The sequence below is a fragment of the Cyprinodon variegatus genome, unplaced genomic scaffold (genome assembly GCF_000732505.1).
Source record: "Cyprinodon variegatus isolate N-32 unplaced genomic scaffold, C_variegatus-1.0 Scaffold515, whole genome shotgun sequence".
In the NCBI taxonomy this organism is placed as follows: domain Eukaryota; kingdom Metazoa; phylum Chordata; class Actinopteri; order Cyprinodontiformes; family Cyprinodontidae; genus Cyprinodon; species Cyprinodon variegatus.
Genome location: NW_015150968.1, coordinates 177076 through 195564, shown reverse-complemented (window position 1 = coordinate 195564; position 18489 = coordinate 177076). Strand labels below are relative to the sequence as shown.

Sequence of the window (18489 nt, the reverse complement as noted above, 5' to 3'; positions counted from 1 at the left end):
ACTGAACACCACAAACGCCACCGTCTGATGGCCTCCATGCATTGGTGTACCTATACATGCAATGGAGGCATGAATCAACATTTCAATAGAAAATGCTTTAACTGGCGTAATATTTAGATTTTTTGGGAAAAAAGCTAATGAGTTTTTATTTGCTTTGAGCCTTGATCATCAAAATCAACACAATTAAATGGTTGAAATCTATCATCCTGTGTCTAATCTAAATAACACAAATTTATATTTGATTTTCCATATTCCCCTGTACAGATATGCATCTGAATGTGCTTCAAAGATCAGAAATCCATTTTAATCCATATAAAACAAGAGTGCATAGATAAACTGCCTGCAAATGGACGGACTGAAGCTGAAGACGCTTGTTGCAGGAAAAAAAACAAAAACCTAATTGAATAATTAAAATCTCAATATTAACAAAGTTAAAAACATAACATTGCTGCCTGTAATCACATATCAGCCTCTGCTTCAAGTTCTACAGAAGCTGAAAAAAAAACAATACATCCATCTTCACATCAAAGCCACAAACCGAATGTTAATTTCAGAGAGATGTCAGCTCTGATGTTTTAATCGTTTTGTTTTTGCCAAGAAGTAAAAGAAATCACAGCTTTTAATGGAAAAGTTTGAATTTTTTTGGCAGTAAAGTCGGAAATAAAAGGGTGTAAAATAACTCCAGAGGTGCCACTTGTGTTAAAGAATTAGGATTAATGAAGTTAATCTTTTGGTTGAGTCAGTGTCAATACCCCAAATTAGTAGAAAGAGGAGGAAAGCTGAGTGAACCCAGAGAGGAGAACTAAACAAGCAGCACTGGCGGCACTTCAAATAATGAAAAAATAAATAAAAATAATAAACTCCCTGAAAAAGCAGCAAGTAGTGGCCAACTGAAAGCCAAACAAGCATTTTATCCAGAAAGACTGAAACACTGAGGTTGTTTTGATCCCAGAGTACCTCATATTGGCACGGTGCACTGGTGTGTGTCTAAGCAGTATAGATGCTCCCAAATGGCCCGGCGTTGGTTGTTCCATCAATAAGCTGAACGGGGAGAAGTGCTCGTCGAACAGACAACAGCTGGAGATAACTGTAATGCTGCCGCCCCCACGGGAAAAAACAAAAATAGCTGGCTTTAGACGGTCTTCTAGAAATCTGGCCAGTGTCAGCTGTAAATAACCCCCCTTTTATAAAATGCACTGATGAGATTTTCTGCTCTACACATTCACAGTAACATTAATCCCTTTGAGATGACTAATGTGAAGTATTCTGCGCACAGATTGAGATGAGTGCTGCAGTAACTAATGGCAGGAGAAAGCATCTTCAGGGATTATAGTGACTCTCGAAAGTGGACACGTAACGGTTAGAAAGCCTGTTTTTATGGAGTGGAAACAAAACAAGAGAGAAAAAACATTTTTTAACTTTTTCCACCATTAAAGATAAATATCCTGAACAATTTAACTGAAGGAAAAAACCTTAAAAGTACTAATGTTAAAGTAGATATCAAAAAGAATTCAGTCTGCTTTGATAAACGGCTCAAACTTCCTTAGTAGTGTTCATCAGGAGGACGTGTCTCCAAGGTGACACCAAAGGTTTAGCTCTGCATTCTGGCTGTCTCAAAAACTTAGATTTTTTTTTCTCTTGAAGTTAATTCCTGTTGGCCTGGATGCATTCTTGAAATCAATCCTGAGGAAAATTTAATGTGGGTCAAAAATGACTGCTATGTGGAACTGATCTAATTCACTTAAAAAAAAAAACACCTTAGGGAATATTAATCCCCATCATGATGCGACCACCGCTGTACTTAAAAATGGGGTATTGTTTTCCCTTTGCAATGTTGTTAAAATATTAAACATTTGATCCAAAGCTTTAGATTTATAATAAAGGATGAAACAAAAATCTGTTTATAGAAGATTTGTGTCCAGATCTGCACGGTTACTTTGTAAAAAAAAAAAAAAAAAAAAAAAACATTATGGTGTGTAGAACTCATTTCATCAATGTCTCCTTTTGCCAGATTAGCTTTATTTTTCAGTTACACTTTTCAGGTTATCAACGTTAAAGGTGGAATATTCTTGGAAATTACTACTCACTTCAAATTTATAAAGGACTTAATGACATTTTTTAGATCTACAATGGATAGATCTAGATTTAACTGGTCATGTGTAGCTGGTTAAGAAAGAGCTGCTGACCCGGAAGTATAAGCGGTGCCCTGAAGTAGCTTACACCCCCAAGACGACTAACAGAGCGGTCTAATAAGAGACGACCGGCAGGGCAGCAGTTGGGATTGAGCAGAGACTGTGAGAGCAGCGGTGAGGGAGCCCCTTTCCAGGGTGCACTTTCCAGCTAGTCTGTGTGTGTATGTGTGCGTGTCGTCTGTGAGTAAAAGTCGTGGCCATTTGCTGGTTTTAATTGTGTTAGTCCGTGAACCAGACCAGGGTAATAACATTCATGAGAACAGGTTAAAAACACAAGACAAAAATATCAGCAAGTTAGTAAAATTCTTACTAAGAATGTTTTATTAAAATAAATGCCAAGAGGTTAATAAGAAAAATAACAGCATACACCATGAAAACTAAATGCAAGCATGTAAAAATACTTATGACAAGGAAACTAATAAAGTAGCTAATGAGTTAAACAAGCTGGGAGTTGGCAAGAAAACAAAAATCTAACAGAGAGAAGGCAACACTCCCCACAGGAGACAGGTCAAGATGGAGAAGAGGTGGTGGTGGGAGGAGGGGAGGGGGGGAGGAAGGGTGCTGTGGGTTTCATAAGAAAAAAAAAAACACTCAAACATGTTTAACATACATATAAAATGAGATTAGAAAAATACATTATAAACCTGTAACAATGGCTGTTAATTACATTATCATACATGTAGTAGGCAGGCCAGAGAGAATACGGTAGGTATAGAGTCAACCTTTCACCTGATGGACTTATCCAGCCTTTCACAATGACACAGCATGTTGGAACATTGCAGAGGGAAACTTCTTAATACTGTCAAATGCTGATTTGCCATCTTTTTCTCCACTTTAATATTGCATTTCAATTTAAAAATCATAACACTGAAGGAAAAATAAAATCATTGACCTTTGGGTGTAACAGCACGGTGCGAGAGAGAGAGAGACAAAAAGACTGCCGACGGCTCTGTTAGATCCGAGAGTTTGTCAATTTCATTTCACCTTTCAGCAAGAAGCTGTCAGTCGTTTCAATAACTGGAAACTATCTGACTGTGAAGCAGGTGCTGGTTTCATTACCCAGTGCTTCCTTAGTCCATTAGAAATCTCATTACTGTACTGATGGTTTGTTGTCAAATTGAGACAGAGATATGTGGACCGGATGCAGCTGTTAAAACAAACACTTTCCTACTTGTTTCGCTGAACGGTTTGTATTGTTCTCAGCTCATCATAACGACTTCTGGCAGACTACTTGGTTGCTAATGGCAGTTTGATTTGTTCAAAGAAGTTAGACAATCAAAGAGAAAACAAAAAAACAATTCATTTCATCAATAAAATCGAAAAAAAAAAAAAAAGGATCTGCTCGTACAGCAGGAGTAAAGGGCCATCAAGTTAAGGAAAAAAGAAAAACTTAAAATCATTTCAGGAAGACAAAAACCATGGCACATATTTTAGCTGGTCAAAACGACTGCTATTCTTTTTGCATAGAGTAACTTGGGCCGCGCTGCCCTACGGTGGGAGCTGCCCAGCTCGTCTTTTCAGAGCGTGTAACACTTCCCGTTCCTCTCTGCGCCATCTTGGTGGGTGCTGGATATCTTTTTTTTTTTTTTTTTCTAAAAACACAACTGGAATACTAAAAAACAGAAACCACTGTTGATAAGGCACTTTGATTTGACCCATTTAGGCGTCTCTCGCTCGGATCTCGCCGGTTCTGGTCTTCATTTTCCGATTACTTTCCAGGAAACAGCACTTTTCCCCACTTACGTTCTGTTTTCCTTCTAAACATTTTTTTGTATCTTTTTCATTATTATTTTATAACTGCAAGTAAAGTATCAAAAGCTAAAATTGCCAAAAATAGATTTTAAACTTTTTTTCTCATCTCCAGCACCCTGTAAAATTCTCTATTTTTGTTCTCTTCTGTAATTTTATATGCATTGACAGGTATCTACATTTTTATATATTTATAGATATTTATAGATATATATAAGACGTATGTATAAAGCAATTTGAACAGGCAGGCATGGCTTTCACATCCTATTTTTTCTTGAGATTTGAACAAAGGATTGTGGGCTCAGAGCTGGACTACCATCAGAGGGAGGTGTGACACATTGTGGATGCACTTTGAATGGTTTGGCATATGTTAGGTTTCATTAGTAAAATAACTCAAAGGATAATATGCAGAAAGGTCAGGATTATGTCGACCTCATGCCCCAACTTATACACACAGACAGAGAACAAAACAATATAACTAAATAGAAAACTAAAAGGAACAGAACATCCACTGTAGGAGGAATAAATCTGCTAAAATAGGCCAAAATTCTACAGTAGAAAAAAAAAAAAACCTCTTGTTTGTCATGAGTGTCTTTTTGCCTAGCACTAAACGAGCATTACTGTAATGGTAGCATGTAATTTAGTGTTAATCACCTGTTTACACCTCAGGAAGATAAGAAGACATAAAACTGAGGGGTAAAGGGTCAGAAATCTGTCTGCTCCAGCTGAAGGCAGAAAACCAAAACTTTAAAAATCACAAAGAGAGCCCTCTGCGAGACAGATGCATAACTGCAGATATATCATTCACTGAAAACCCTTTGGCTAAATATGCACACAATACTTTTTTTTTCTTTTCTTAATCTTTGTGATCACAGCTCAGCTAACTCATCGAGATATTCTTCTAAAATACATCAGGCACTGGATAGTGGATGTAGTGTGAAAGGGGCCCATGTCCCCAAAGCCTCAGCACACTCCACTTTCATTGTAGTATTAATCAAAACACACACACACGCACACACACACACACACACACACAGACCCATCAACCCAAACACTAACCCTCCCGTCACGCCTTTCATTTTCAGCCTCAAACACTAAACTCTGTCCTGACTTTCAGAGATAACCACCTGCTTTGTTTCAGCTACTGAAGCTAATTAGTCCAATCTGAACCAAAAAATAAAAAACAATAAAGTGAAAATAAAAAGAAAAGCATTAAATCAAGACAGAAAAAAACACAAATCATAAAAAAAGCTCATTTAGCAATCATTTAAGCCATGCTTTAAAAAAACAAAACAAACAAAAAAAAAAACCAGACAGAAAGCCTTTTAGAGGGGCACACCCAGAATGTGTCAGCTCATAATTACAAGCTCAACAACTGAAATACATGTTGGGAAGGAGGGGAGGGGCAAAAAAATGACAGAAATTAAACACGTTAATGCAAGTGACTGTTCCCGTTCCTTCTGTTTCTCTGTCCGCTGCTGCAGGCGGGGGTCTGAACAGGGTGAGGGTGGGCGGGGTGTTCTAACACGAAAGGTTTTGGGGCAATTTGGGGGTGATCATGTCGTCACTCTGAAACCAGAAACGGTTTGTGTCTCAGACTGCAGATGGAGAACGAGTGAGGTCACCTAATCAGAACATTTACAGGCAGGTCGGCGGGTGTTTGGGGCGGGTGGGGTGGGGTCTTTATTGCTTTATAATTCAGTGCAGATTCATGAGTAATATGACAAACAGATCCACCCGGTGCATGATTCATGAAGAAAAAGAAAGAGAAAGAATGGGAACTGAACTAATGAACAGAGGAGAAAAATGAATAATCCACAGCTGTGTTGGTTGTTTTTTTTTTTTGTTTTTTTTTGTTGCGTTTCAGTGAAGATTCTGCGTTGGTTTCTATCTTTTGTCAGAACGTGTTAGGGTAACTGTACGGGCAGGCGCCTCTCTCTCTGCCACTTGCGTCCGAGAGGCTAGCAAAAGGCAATTACCAGTTAACTGATCAGCAGGCAGGCTTGGGGCGGCTCGTCATTGGGTGAAGAGTTCAGAGGTCAGAAGGTCATGTGTTAGTTGCCGGTGGCGGCTAGGTGGTTAGAAACAAAAACAAAACAAACAGAAACAAAAAAAGATAGAAAGGATATTAGTGTCAGCAAGGAGAGACTGGAATGACATCATTTTAACAATAAAATGAATGCAATCTCACATGTGGCCATCCCCCCCCTCCCCCAGCTGCTATGAGGTGAACCCAGCTAATCTGAAAATCATGACGCCATCATGATCCCCCCCAAAATGCTAAGCCACACTCCCTGAATCAGGTAGCTAGGCGGTTGGGTTTATTTAAGCGCAAACTGCCCCGAAAAAACACAAAACAGAAGCAAAGTAAAGCCGAAAATAAAACTAAATTAAAAAAAGACAAAGATGAACAAAAATCTAGTGGTTTAGTGTCTTTCACAAACAGTGTGATTAGTGGTAAGCTGATAAAAAAAAAACTAAAGCTACGTGGTGAAATAACGGCTCAATGTGCAATAAATAGATGAATCAATGCTTTCTGATTCTTTATTTTGCAGTATATTTTTATATAATATAAATATACACAAAACCATAAATACATTTGATATAAAATGTTCCAAATATAAAATGACAGTACCTCGTGTACAACTGAAATATATATATTTATTTAAAAAAAAAAGGATTTTAGCTTTATTTTAATAGATTTGCAATACACTGCAAAGAATGCAAGCTACCTCCACTAAAGTCTGTGCGCCTCTATTTTTCTAGAAAAATAATCCCAAAGAAATGATAATCCCATGGTGAAAATGGCGGCTGGTAGCAGCGCAGCTACTCTCAGATACAGTATAGAAAAACTCCTCCTTTGCTCCTTATGAGCAGAGGAGATAAATCATGGATGGGAGCAAACCTGCTCCTTTTTTTGTCTCTAATCAGAGGAATGTCATTCTACACCTTAAAACACTGCCTGATAACTATTCATCGCTTTTAGCTTCACAGCTGCATGAGCCAAATCTCTTAAGATCGCTTTTGCCTGAGCTTTGATTTAAACACAGTCTGTTGTTTTTAAGTACTACATGTAAACAAAATGTGCATAACAACACTTAACCATTTAGCAGGTGTGTTGATTTACAGGCAAACCTCAGTAACTTGGAATAGAACTGAGAAGTTCAATGATTCAGTCCAGAATAAACCATAGAGTCAATACAAACAGAGTGATAAAAGTCTTTTTTTCTGTTCAATTTGATGATGAGGCTTACAGCAAACAAAAACGCAATGAGTCACAAATGTTTCCTGCTAAAGAAAATGTATGTTTCCAAGCATTTTATTGGAACATTGAATGGAGAGAATACGTTTGGTAGATTTTAAACTGCAGTTTCTCTCACGGGAAAAAACAAAACAACAAAAGCTGTTTTTTTATATAAGTTCAAAATCACATAATTCATACAATTATGCTTAAGCTAACTTTACATTGCCTAGCTGACAGTAATATCTCAGGTGTTTAACCCTGATGAATAGCAACAGAACAAGGGAAACATTTTGTATTTCATTTAAAAAAAACAAACTTTGCTGCTTAAAAGGCTATTTCATCATGTCCTTTACTGGCCAGCTGACTGTGCTGACCTCATTGAGAACCAATGGTGTCAGAGGCGGGATCACAAATCAGAGCCAACAAGAAACCAGCTGAGAGCCAATAATTGAAACAACCTAGGTTTCCTGAACACATCAGTAGAACCACAAGCAGATCTCCCTCATATCAAATCACATTCATGCAGTAAATCTTGCAGAAATCCAGATCAAGTATAAAATCTGCAAACTTTACAGATCATGGAGACTCTTTTCACTGGTTCCATAATTCGGTTTTAAAATCTTATGGACCTTATGTCATTTTCACTCTGGTGTTTTTATTAGCTGTAAGCCACAATCAAAATGCATCACTCTGCCAGTAATGGATCTATAAGACATAAAGATGTAACTTTCTGAACTGGTTTACTAAAATAAATGAACTTCCTTTTCAATCCTATTCCAAATGAGAGATTCTCCTGTGCAAAAAACAATGAAAACACAATACAGGTAATGTACACATTTCTGACTAAGGCAGTGAGGCATAATAGGCATAATAATCATATAAATGCATCAATCAATAGCAAAGAGTAGCTAGGAGACTAAACTGACCTCTGTCAGCGGTCACAATCCTTTGGTAAGGATGGACCCGCGTGTCATGCCGTCTCACTTTAGTAGCCATTGCACCTAGATCGTAACAGGTCCACAAGGTTAGAAACCGTTTGCTTTGAGGAAGGAAAAAACAGTCATCTTTTACAGTAATAACATTCACATTTTAACCATCAGGACTAATAATGTTTGGATTACACTATTCACTGAACATAATACAGAATATGGTACATATACACAATACATATCTTTTTCTTTACATGTAGAAAAACTTGGTAGAAAAAAAATAATACATCTTTTTGGAGATTTGCTTTAAAAATGTTATAACTTAAGAAGTAGAATTCCACAGTGCTCAGAGATACATGGAGGTGGTAAAGGGTTGGGGGTGCTGGGCTGTCTACAGGAATAATGTGAATCTCCCTGCGGGATCCAGAAGGGAACCAAGAGAAATTTGTCTCTTTATTTTGAAAGGTGGGGAAATCCAATCCAGCTCTGATGGTAATTGAATCGTGGCAGACACCACCTGCCTCTCCTCCTCTACTTCATTTTCTCCTTCCAGCTTTCACCATTTCTCTCCTGGTCAATCTGCTCACTCATGGCAGAGCCCGTCATTTTCCCACCTATATCTGTCACAACTGATTTTCCCCCTGCTGCAGAGGTTGACACGGCTTCATATGCATGACACAAACAAACTGTTTGCGCGATGTGGGATATGCAAGCCTTATTATAAAAAGTGATGTGTGCAGGGATTAAAAAAACAAAAACAAATCTCCTAGAGGAAACGGGCGTAATTATCTGACGTCGAAACTCGACAGGATGTTGTTCTCAGTGTTATCAGCAGGTTTTGGATTGAAGTTAATGCAACTATTTACAGTGAATTAAAAATGTCCACACATCTCTGGCAAAAGGATGATTTTTTTTTCACATGAAATGTAGCCTAAAGGTAAAATAATCATTTTTTTTAAGCCTGCCTTCTCTAGGTTAGCCCTCTTTGTTTAAGCTAAAGTCTGGTTTATACTCAGAAACCAGGTTGTCTGCGTGTGTCGCAGTTAAAGCAGATATGCCCCCGCCCCTACCGTCCAAAATTGTACGTGACCGCAGACAGGAGGCCTCTCATTGGTCAAATCTACATCCGCTCTACACTAAGCTTATTTCCTGTTTGGTACCTTACCAGCTTGTTTTGTATGACCGCCAATGCAGAAAACGACTTGTGAAGATGGACCAGCTGGAAGAGCGAGGTGCGCGAGAACGCTGGGACCCTTTTTCCACCTGGAACCCCGCACTTTTTCGCCCTCATATCCCCCCTCCTTTATCGTACAAACTTGCCCCTTTCATTTATCCTCTTCCTCACTGTCTCGGCCGTATCTAGATCCACAGCTAGTTCGTGATTGTCCCTCTTGTGTTGTGGCATGCAATAACATAGCGCAGACCATGCTTCAAAATTGGGCATAAATCAAAAATATCTGCGTCATACCTGCGAAAAGCTCACTGCGACACATTGCTGCGGGAGTTTAACCAGCCCTCGAGTATTTTTTCTGGGGCAAAAACATTAACCAAGCTGCTCATCTCATCAAAAAATACAAAAAGATGAAGAAAAAACTGCTCAGGCAGGAGGCCAAAGGCCCAAAGCAACATCTAGTAAGTATCTTATACATACTAGCGGTGTGCATGAGATGAGAAATATTTCGAGATCAGTCAGTCAAAATCAATGTTGAACTTTTTATCCTTAATTAAAAAATGTATGTTTAATTATAAAACTATAGTTCACATCATAAAAGGACCGCAATGCTTACAATGAAGCAAGGTCAGGGTAGCATCATGCTTTGCAACAATTCTACTTTAGTCGAGGCTGAGATAAGAATGAACGGCTCCATAAACCGGGAATATTGGCACAAACTTAACATCTAGAAAGCTAAAGCTTCACACCCACCCAAACTAAACATCTAAAATCAACAACAAAAAAGCTTCAGAGGAGGATTAACCTTTTGGACCGGAGCAGCCAAAGCCCCGCCACCTAATGAACATTTCATTTTTCAGGGCTAAAAGGTTTCAGCTGTGTTTTTCTTTGGAGATAAACAGGTTTTAGGTCGCATTAAAGATGAAACTTCTGGTATGATTCATCCTGCTCTCCTTTTACCAGGGGTGTGTAGACTTTATATTCACTGAGCAGACTCTGCAGGACCAAATGACCTGGCAGTGCCTGCATACAGGAATGCACGCAGCAGAGTAGAGTCAGTGTGAGAGGTGTGTTGCTGAAGGCACCAATCAATAGTGTGAGTAAATAAAATGGACTAAGCTGGTGTAACCCTGCAAGTTGAAGAGAGAAAAGCCAGTCAGCTGTCCCCTTCTGTTCTACATGGATCCCAGCTGCACCCATGATGCCCAGATCAACTGTAAAAAAAAAGCTGCTGGCACACGCTCTTAGAGGCATTAGAGGAGTTTATGTCAAACAAAGATCGACAAACTGACTGGGCCTCTTTCGTCTCAATATTGGAACCGGGTTTACTTTACTTAGTACAACATATGCTGCACATGTCAGAACAATCAGCAGATGTCTCTTTGGTAGCAGATGTGTTAAGCTTTAAGCACCATTGAGAATAAGAATAATATGTGGAGCTAAATATTTAACTGTCCCTCCTGACAGAAACTAAGGGGATGTCAGGTAGAGGCATCGAAAGCTCAAGTTTAACAAGGGAGAAGCTAAGACAATGTGAGGAAGGGAGGGAGAAGAAAAAAGGACAGAGTGGAGGAATTTAATGAACACCCCCAGTGGGAGTGAGGGAGGGACTATCTCAAGGCATCAAGGCCTGCCTGCGGAGAACAGCGCACGGAAATGATTTCAAAAGCTGCAGAAATCCGAGGGGATCTGCCGCCAGACTGAATATGCCTCCAGGCCAGTGCATGAAAAGGTTAGAGAGCAGGCTGCATGTATGAAAGTGTGTTTCTGTCAGTGTGCCTCACTTCATACTGAGGCAGATTCTGCTATAAAACCCTGCAGAGAAGAGGCGATGTAAACCTGAGAGCGGATTTGTTTGGCCAGAGTGGAACTGAAACGCTGAAATAACCTCACTTAAGAGTAAAAAGAGTAAAACGAACAGCCCAGCGTTCTCACTGTAACGTTTGTCCCCCATCAGTTTACTGAAGTGTCCAAATGAGCCATACTGCTGGTCATCCCATCACCAAGAGCTCCACCAGCACATCCACCCTGTCAGTTTATCTGTTTTGATCTTCAGGTGGACACAATATATTTACCTTTCAACAAGTCCTGATTGTGGCTCATGGAAGCTGCGTCCAGTAACCCGATGCCGGGGTAAAAAAAGCTGCCCTCCTGTCCGGGCTGGCTAAAGTTGGCCGCTGTACCCAAGCTTCCCCAGGCTCTCTTACCTAGAACCCCACTGTGCTCGATGGGGTACTCCAGCAACGAGGTGGGTGCCAAGGCGTAGGGGTAGTCGTAAGGGGTGGTGTAGATTAGTCCGCCGTCCGGTGTGGGAGGCACCAAGGTGGGGGTGCCATTGGGCAGCATGGCAGCCATCTGAGTGGGCCTTATGAGGTTCATGATGGGTGCCCCGCCCGGCGTCGGGGGCCGGAGTGTCGGTGGCTGCAACACCTGACCTGCGGGGGCTGCTATGAGGCGAGGGCCCTGAGCGGCCGCTGCCGCTGCTGCAAGAGAGAACGCAAGGGGGGCTGCCATAAGCAAGAGAGCAAAGGACAGGTACAGAGAGAAGGAAGGAAGACAAAGTGTGGCGTGGTTGGTCATTATCACAGATGGACAGAAAAGGGTGGAAACGCAGAGGAGGAAAAGAAAGATGAGTGGGAGGAGGGGGGAGGACAAAAAGAGGAGAGGAGCAAAAAGGAAAAATTAGTCCATGCAATGATCATGGTGATGAACCACAAAAGCGACAGTCTGTTGCAAAATAAAAAGTAATCAATACAACAAAATTAACACAGCCCAGAAAAAAAAAAAAAAGACCCTCACACCACAACAGAAAGAGCACAAAATACAGCTTCCATCCCACCCATCACCACAGCAGCAACAGTCTGTAATGGGAACAGCACAGTGAGGTAGACACACATACCAACAGGAGTGACTGCAGGTATCAGCAGAGGACATTTGGACGGTTAGCCACAGCGGAAACATTTAAGATATTAAGGTCATCACTGGAACATATTGCTAATCAATTAAACCTTAATGGATTGTCGTCACTGTCAGCAGTCAACTTCTGTTGGATGTGAAAAACATTTCTGAGCAGGCTATAGATAGGGGAGCCTATTCATAGGACCCTCCTATCTTGGCAGTGTTGCAGACTTTTCAGAAAACAAAAAAAACAAACTAGTTTCCCTAAAACGGTGGTTAGTGGCTAAGGAAGTGCAACAAATCAACAAAAAGGAAAGAAGTCACTTAAATTGATTGTTAAAATGCAATTTCACAGAATAAAAAAAACAAAGCTTAATAATGAACTTTAAAATGATCTTAAATGTAAGCAGGAAGAAATAATCCAAACATGCATAAGTTGTGCTATGGGAGGTTAATGTGAGCTGCTGGTAAACATGCAGAATCACGCAAATGGAAACGAGCGATGAAGATGATCTTCAGGTGCTTCTCAAAAACTCAGAATATCAAGAAAAATAGTTTTTATTTCAGTAATTCCATTCAAAAAAAGTCAAATTCATTTTTATATATAATCAACTTGAAAGAACGACATTCAGAAAACAAATTTCTAATTAATTTAATTAATCAATGAAAAGTTGTTTAATTACAATAAAGATTTGGATTAATAAAAAAACTAATTCACATCAATTATACTGTAAGGGGACAAAAAGGCCATATCATTTACCAAGATATCTGGCTTCGCTCAGATGTCTTGGTAAATGATGTGGCCTTGGCAGTCATACTAATTTAAACCATATAAGTGTGAATCAGTCTTGGGGGGGCGGGGGGAAGTCAGCGCTATAGGTAACTGCCTGGGACCTGGGAAGCCATAAGAATGTGCCGTTCTGCGAGATGGCACTGTTCTGTAGAACGCATGGCCTCAGTCAATCAATCCGTTCCTGAATGGTTGTACTGAAATTGAAATGTAAATTGTAGTTGAAAATAAAGAAGCTTGATTAATAGATTGCTTATTGGAAAGGAGCCGTTGGGGCCTAATTTCAAAGTTGGGACCAGATCAGAGGAAACCGATTTCAACCAATCAGATAACAGGATTTGAAGCATAATGGCATGAATATACAACAGGCCATTTTTGATACATTATTTGTTCCTAATCTTGTTGCATTCAAAAACCAAATCAGCAGAAAAGATTGAAATTAAATATCCACAGGATCAAGATCGCCTATTTTATACATTTTATAATGCATATGAAAACATACAAAAAGATTAAAGTAGACGTGCCTAGGAGGAAACCGGATAATCATGTTTGGTTCCTGAAATGTTAACAAGTATCTTGGTTACTTGGTGTGTGGATTTCTTTTAGTGTTTTCCACTTTTTTCTACCACAGTTTCTCCTTCCAATTAACTTTCTACCAATATAATTTGGCTACAGCACTGTCAAAGCTATTTCTACTATATTCTTCTAATTAATTACTGAAATAAGTTTCACTTTTTATGATATCAAAGTTACTGAGAAGCTCCTTTGTATGGATAGAAAAGGACAGGATGAATGGATACTTGTTGAGAGGGTAAAAAACATCAGGTGTAGCTTCGACATAATGTTGGTTTGACGTCTGCTTTGGTCTCAGTTAATATGACAGCATGGAAACATAAAATCTTGTTACAAGTAAATCTGCTGTTAGTTTTCAAATAAGAGACTTGTTTGGTCTGGTTAAAACATGGTGCATGTTATGAGAATATTAGCCAGGGACGCTTTCAAGCAGATCCTTCACATGACTTACGTGTTTTGACGTTGTTGTCTCTGTACGTCCCGTTGAGTATAGCCAGCTCCATCAGCTGCATCTTCTTCAAATTGTCTTCCCCCTCAGCCTGAGGATAAAATAATACATATTTCAGCTACAGAAACCAGAAGCTAATCCCAACAAGAGAAGGAACCTTCATGTCAGCTGGTTTCCTCTCTCCACTAGAGCTGCTGAATCATTCGAACACGACATGATAATGTTCTCTACAAGTGCTGCCCGGACTGGGCTTAGTCAGACATGGATGGGGATAAGCTAAAGTGCCGTTGTCATTCCAGAGTGGCTTGTTGTTGCTAAAATGCTGACAGAGACATTAAGTGTGAGAATTCATATTCATAATCCATATCAGAATGATAATTACTGTAATTTTCTTTGCTCCCTTGTGCGCAATCAAACTTGCAAAAACCGCCCTAGCTAATGTCAGTCCTGTCAATTAATGTTTGGATAAATAAATACAAAAGCAGCAGCCACTGTCATTATTGCCAAATTAGGAGACTGAAATTATTCACGGAAAGCAATTAAGATAGCACCCCCACCCTCCTCCTAACACCCGTCTACTCCTCCCTCCCTCCGCCAACACCTTGAAACTCCATTTCCCCCCCGAGCAACCACACACTCAATAACCATGACAACAGAAAAGGCCCTGTGATTTTACAGGTAGTGCATCATATTTAAGCTGGGCTGTTATCTGAATCATTTTCCAAAGTGAAGAGAACAAAAGCGATAACGGTAAGCTTTACTGACATCAGTCCAACCTTAAGCAACTATTGATTTAATACCTTTTATATACTACCCCCCCATAAAAAAGAATATGGGACTGGTTGCTCCATTGTGCACATTGCATCTTCATGTGATGGGCAACGGGAAGAAATAAAAGGCAGCAGACACTCCTCTATTCAATCCATCAACACAGAGCCGCGTCGACAAATTCGTAATTCAACAACAGCGTGTTGCATTCAGAGAATGATAAGGCAAGAATGGATGCGGAGAGAGGAGGGAGAAAAAAAAAGAAAGAAAAGAGGGCTCAGAGTTAAGTCCTCCCCTGAGACCCCTCGTCAACACAGCCACAGTGAGAGAAAGAGACTGACAGAGGCTGGTCTCCCCAGACTAAATACAAGACAGAGTCTGCAGAGCAGTGGCTTTATTCAGCTGCAACGTTTAGTTTATCGCAGAACTTCCACCCAAACATTTTCCTCAGCTGAGATGTAACCGCTTTCTTCTAAAAACACCTGGGGGATAATTTCACTCTTCCATTAGAAACACAAAGATTTTGGATCAAGGTAGATGATTAACCAACAATAAAACAAATGCTTGTGTAGTTTTCTCTTACATCTGCCGTGCATTTAACAGAAAAAACTGGATCTGCATCAAAAAGTATTGATTTTACAATAATCTGTAACTATAAGGCATCAACCTCAACAGCAAGCAAAGTGGTCTCAATCTGTGCTACAACTACAGCTGGCAAAAAGGGACATTATTAGCAATGTAATAATTGTTAACTAGGATAACAGGTCACCAGGCACACATGGCTAAATTGATGAATTACTCAACAACTATGATTAATTTATCAGAAACTTCTAAAACTCAAACTTTGTTCAGCTTCCCCTTGGAGGAGTCAAAAATGCCAAAAAGTTTGAATTGAAGTTAATATTAGGCATTTCCCTTTGGATTCCTAAATTCAGTGCATATTAGAGTAAATTTTTCCAACTTAAACTCAAAGGCTCATAGGATAGACTTGATTTGGGTTCATTGTAAACAAGGATAACAAGAGCTTATCATAATATTATACAGCCAGACAAAAAATGTAAAATTATAAGCATATCAGGGCTGAAACAACTGATTGAACTTATTATAAATAATCGTCAGCTAATTTAGCAATCAACTAATCATTAACCAACTAATATATTGTACTGGCTGAAAGAGAAAACCAGTCAGACCAGTAATTATGTCAAGGTTGTTAAAATATATCAACATTTTGCCACTAATTCACTGACAGTAGGCCAGACATTCTAGAACATAAAGTCATACTTCAAATTCTTAACTGTGTATTTTTCTTAGCCCAAGTTTAATCTCTGTCATTGTGTTGTATCAAAGCCTATAAGACTATGCAGACAATACGTCACAAAGTGGGTATCCCCAAAAAAACAAACCTAATGCCCAATGGAAACTTTAAAAAGGAAGAAAAAGAAGTGAACACGAAATTGGATAAATGTTATGTTGTCTTTGTAAAGCTGGTGCATTTGCAGGGTAAGGGCAGAGAACCACATATTTTTGCTGCAAAAATCAAAACATTTTCTTTCCTCATATTCGAAGGGTTGCAGGAGGTGAGAATCTGTCTGAGGAACATTCTGCTCAGTAAGAGATCAGGACATCCAGACAGGATATATTTTCTATAAAGAGCAGCTTATGTGCATCTATGTGCTCTTTATTGTGAAAGATGTCCAGGTCTGTGAGGGTTAAACAGGCACACGGCACAAAGGGACCGCAATCCATCCCGCTCAGTTTAGGTGGCAAGCTGCCTGTTGCGACAGGAAGGAGGCAAAATAGAGGACAAAACGACGAGAGGAGCTCAGCTCCTGCAGTTAGTATGAGGAGCCTGCTGCTCTGTGGAAGAGATGATACAGCCCTATTTTCACTAACAGTTTGTCAATGAAGCCAGCCAACACTGATGGATTACCGATTGTTTAGATCGAAAACAAGCTGATATTCTCTAAGAAATAATTAAAACCAGCTTTACACTCATTTTCAGCCCAAAATTAACAATCAGATTTCCAGAGAAGAACTGAACTTTAGTTAGAAGTTTAGTTGAAAAACTTGCTGTCAAACTACTGCTTCAAAAAAACAAATGTATGGATGGCCATTCCCCCCCCCCCACTCTTTGTTTGCTACTTCTATACCAGGTGGTAAAATCAAATTCATACTTTTTACAGAGCAAACAAGTATCCTTTTAAATCCTCTACATTTCCTGCAGTCTACCATCTAGATCAGGAAAAGTCTTCCAGAAATAAAGGATGTGAGAAGGAGATTCAACGACAGATGATGAAGTCAAAGTGAACGCATACAGGATCATAAAGCAAAGGATGATGCTGCTGACTCTGCTGTTCATAAAGCTGGACCAACTTTCATCACGTCTCCTCAGGTTTTCAGGGGCAGCCTCCTTTAATGAATGATGAACAACACTGGGAAGAGCAGTTCTCTGTTTAATGTTAACGTGCTCAGGGTGTCGGCACAATTAACACACTCCTCAGTCAGCATGAAGGACCCGTAATGCGCATATCACTCAGAGGATGCTGTTTCTGTGACTGCAAGACGAGACGAGAGTTTGTAATCCTCCGACTGCAGAATACCTCAGAGAGAAAGAGATGCTGGGGAAGAGAATGAGGGGAACGAGGGGAGGAAGTTTTTCCTTTAGCCTCCCATTCACACATGCGTGCGACAAACTTACACACCCTGGTGTTGCTGTCCATCAGTGGAAAAGCCACTCAATAAAGCAGCTCTATCCACAAGAATCTGATTCAATCAATGAGGCCTATTTGTGAAATCAGCAGAGCGGTAAAAGCTATCAGAGAGAAGCAAGACAGACGGACGAGGGGAAGGAGGGAAAAATAGGACGGGAAAGAGGGAGAGATGGGAGTGTGATGAGCTAAAGTAGGTGAGCCATGTCCTACCTGACAAGCCTGCGATGAGGTCAGCTGACATAAACTACATCATTGTCACAACTCTTTCTCTACAGCGGAGGCATCCAAATGTCGTCCCACTGACTGGATCTGGACCAAAATTATTTGGACCATCTTGATTAGGATTTGAAAATAAAAATCTTATACAGGAAAATGTCTTTAATGTGTGCAGGCCCTCTGGAACATCCTGCTTCTCTGCGACCACTCAGCCAGCAGACTAAAGAGAACTATGACTCTAGACCAGAAGAGAGAAGAAAGAAACTAAATATTTTCCGCTAATGCATCTCTAAACCCGCTTGTTTAATGTGTCCAGTGACATTCATCAGAACATATTCAAATAATCACTCAGAGTAAGGTAGAACTAAATATCCTGATAGAACCAAATGTGATAGATCTGATAGTTTACTGGCACAGTAATTAATTGCCCATCAGAATCAACCACCAGAGCACGACTTGTATCAGTAAGACTATCGAAGTACAAAAACAAAGAAAAAAGCAGAACAATATATTTAGATTTACCCTCTTTCAATTCAGAACGTTTAAATGCTCATTTTAAAAGCTTCTTAATTCATTCTAAATGTTAGCCTTATTTCATCCTGTAAAAAAACTTGCTTATATAATAGGAAGTTGTAATAGAATGTAATAAAAATGTAATAGTGAGTAATAGACTGGGGAAGAGTCTCAGTCATCCTGGTCATAGTCATTCCAAAAACGTTATACAATCCACTGGACTTGGTTTAGAGACGTTTCGCTTCCCATCCAGGAAGCTTTTTCAATTCAAATTCAAATTTGAGGCT

The 18489-nt window shown here is 39.7% G+C and overlaps 1 protein-coding gene across 7 annotated transcripts in view; it reads right to left on the bottom strand.

Annotated features, from left to right (window-relative positions):
• Window positions 1-4793: 4793 nt before the first annotated feature.
• Window positions 4794-18489, bottom strand: part of LOC107094928 (protein quaking-A) — a 92357-nt gene continuing 78661 nt past the window's right edge. The window contains exons 5-8 of one of the 7 annotated variants that reach the window (XM_015390843.1): window positions 13998-14085; window positions 11361-11792; window positions 8112-8186; window positions 4794-6012 (exon numbers count right to left, since the gene is read on the bottom strand). In XM_015390843.1, coding sequence (XP_015246329.1) covers window positions 5996-6012; window positions 8112-8186; window positions 11361-11792; window positions 13998-14085 — 612 coding nt within the window. In that variant the 3' untranslated portion in view covers window positions 4794-5995. Of the gene's footprint in view, window positions 6013-6547; window positions 8187-11360; window positions 11793-13997; window positions 14086-18489 lie in introns of those variants that run through there. The other 6 variants (XM_015390846.1, XM_015390844.1, XM_015390847.1 and 3 more) reach the window with 6 other exon arrangements.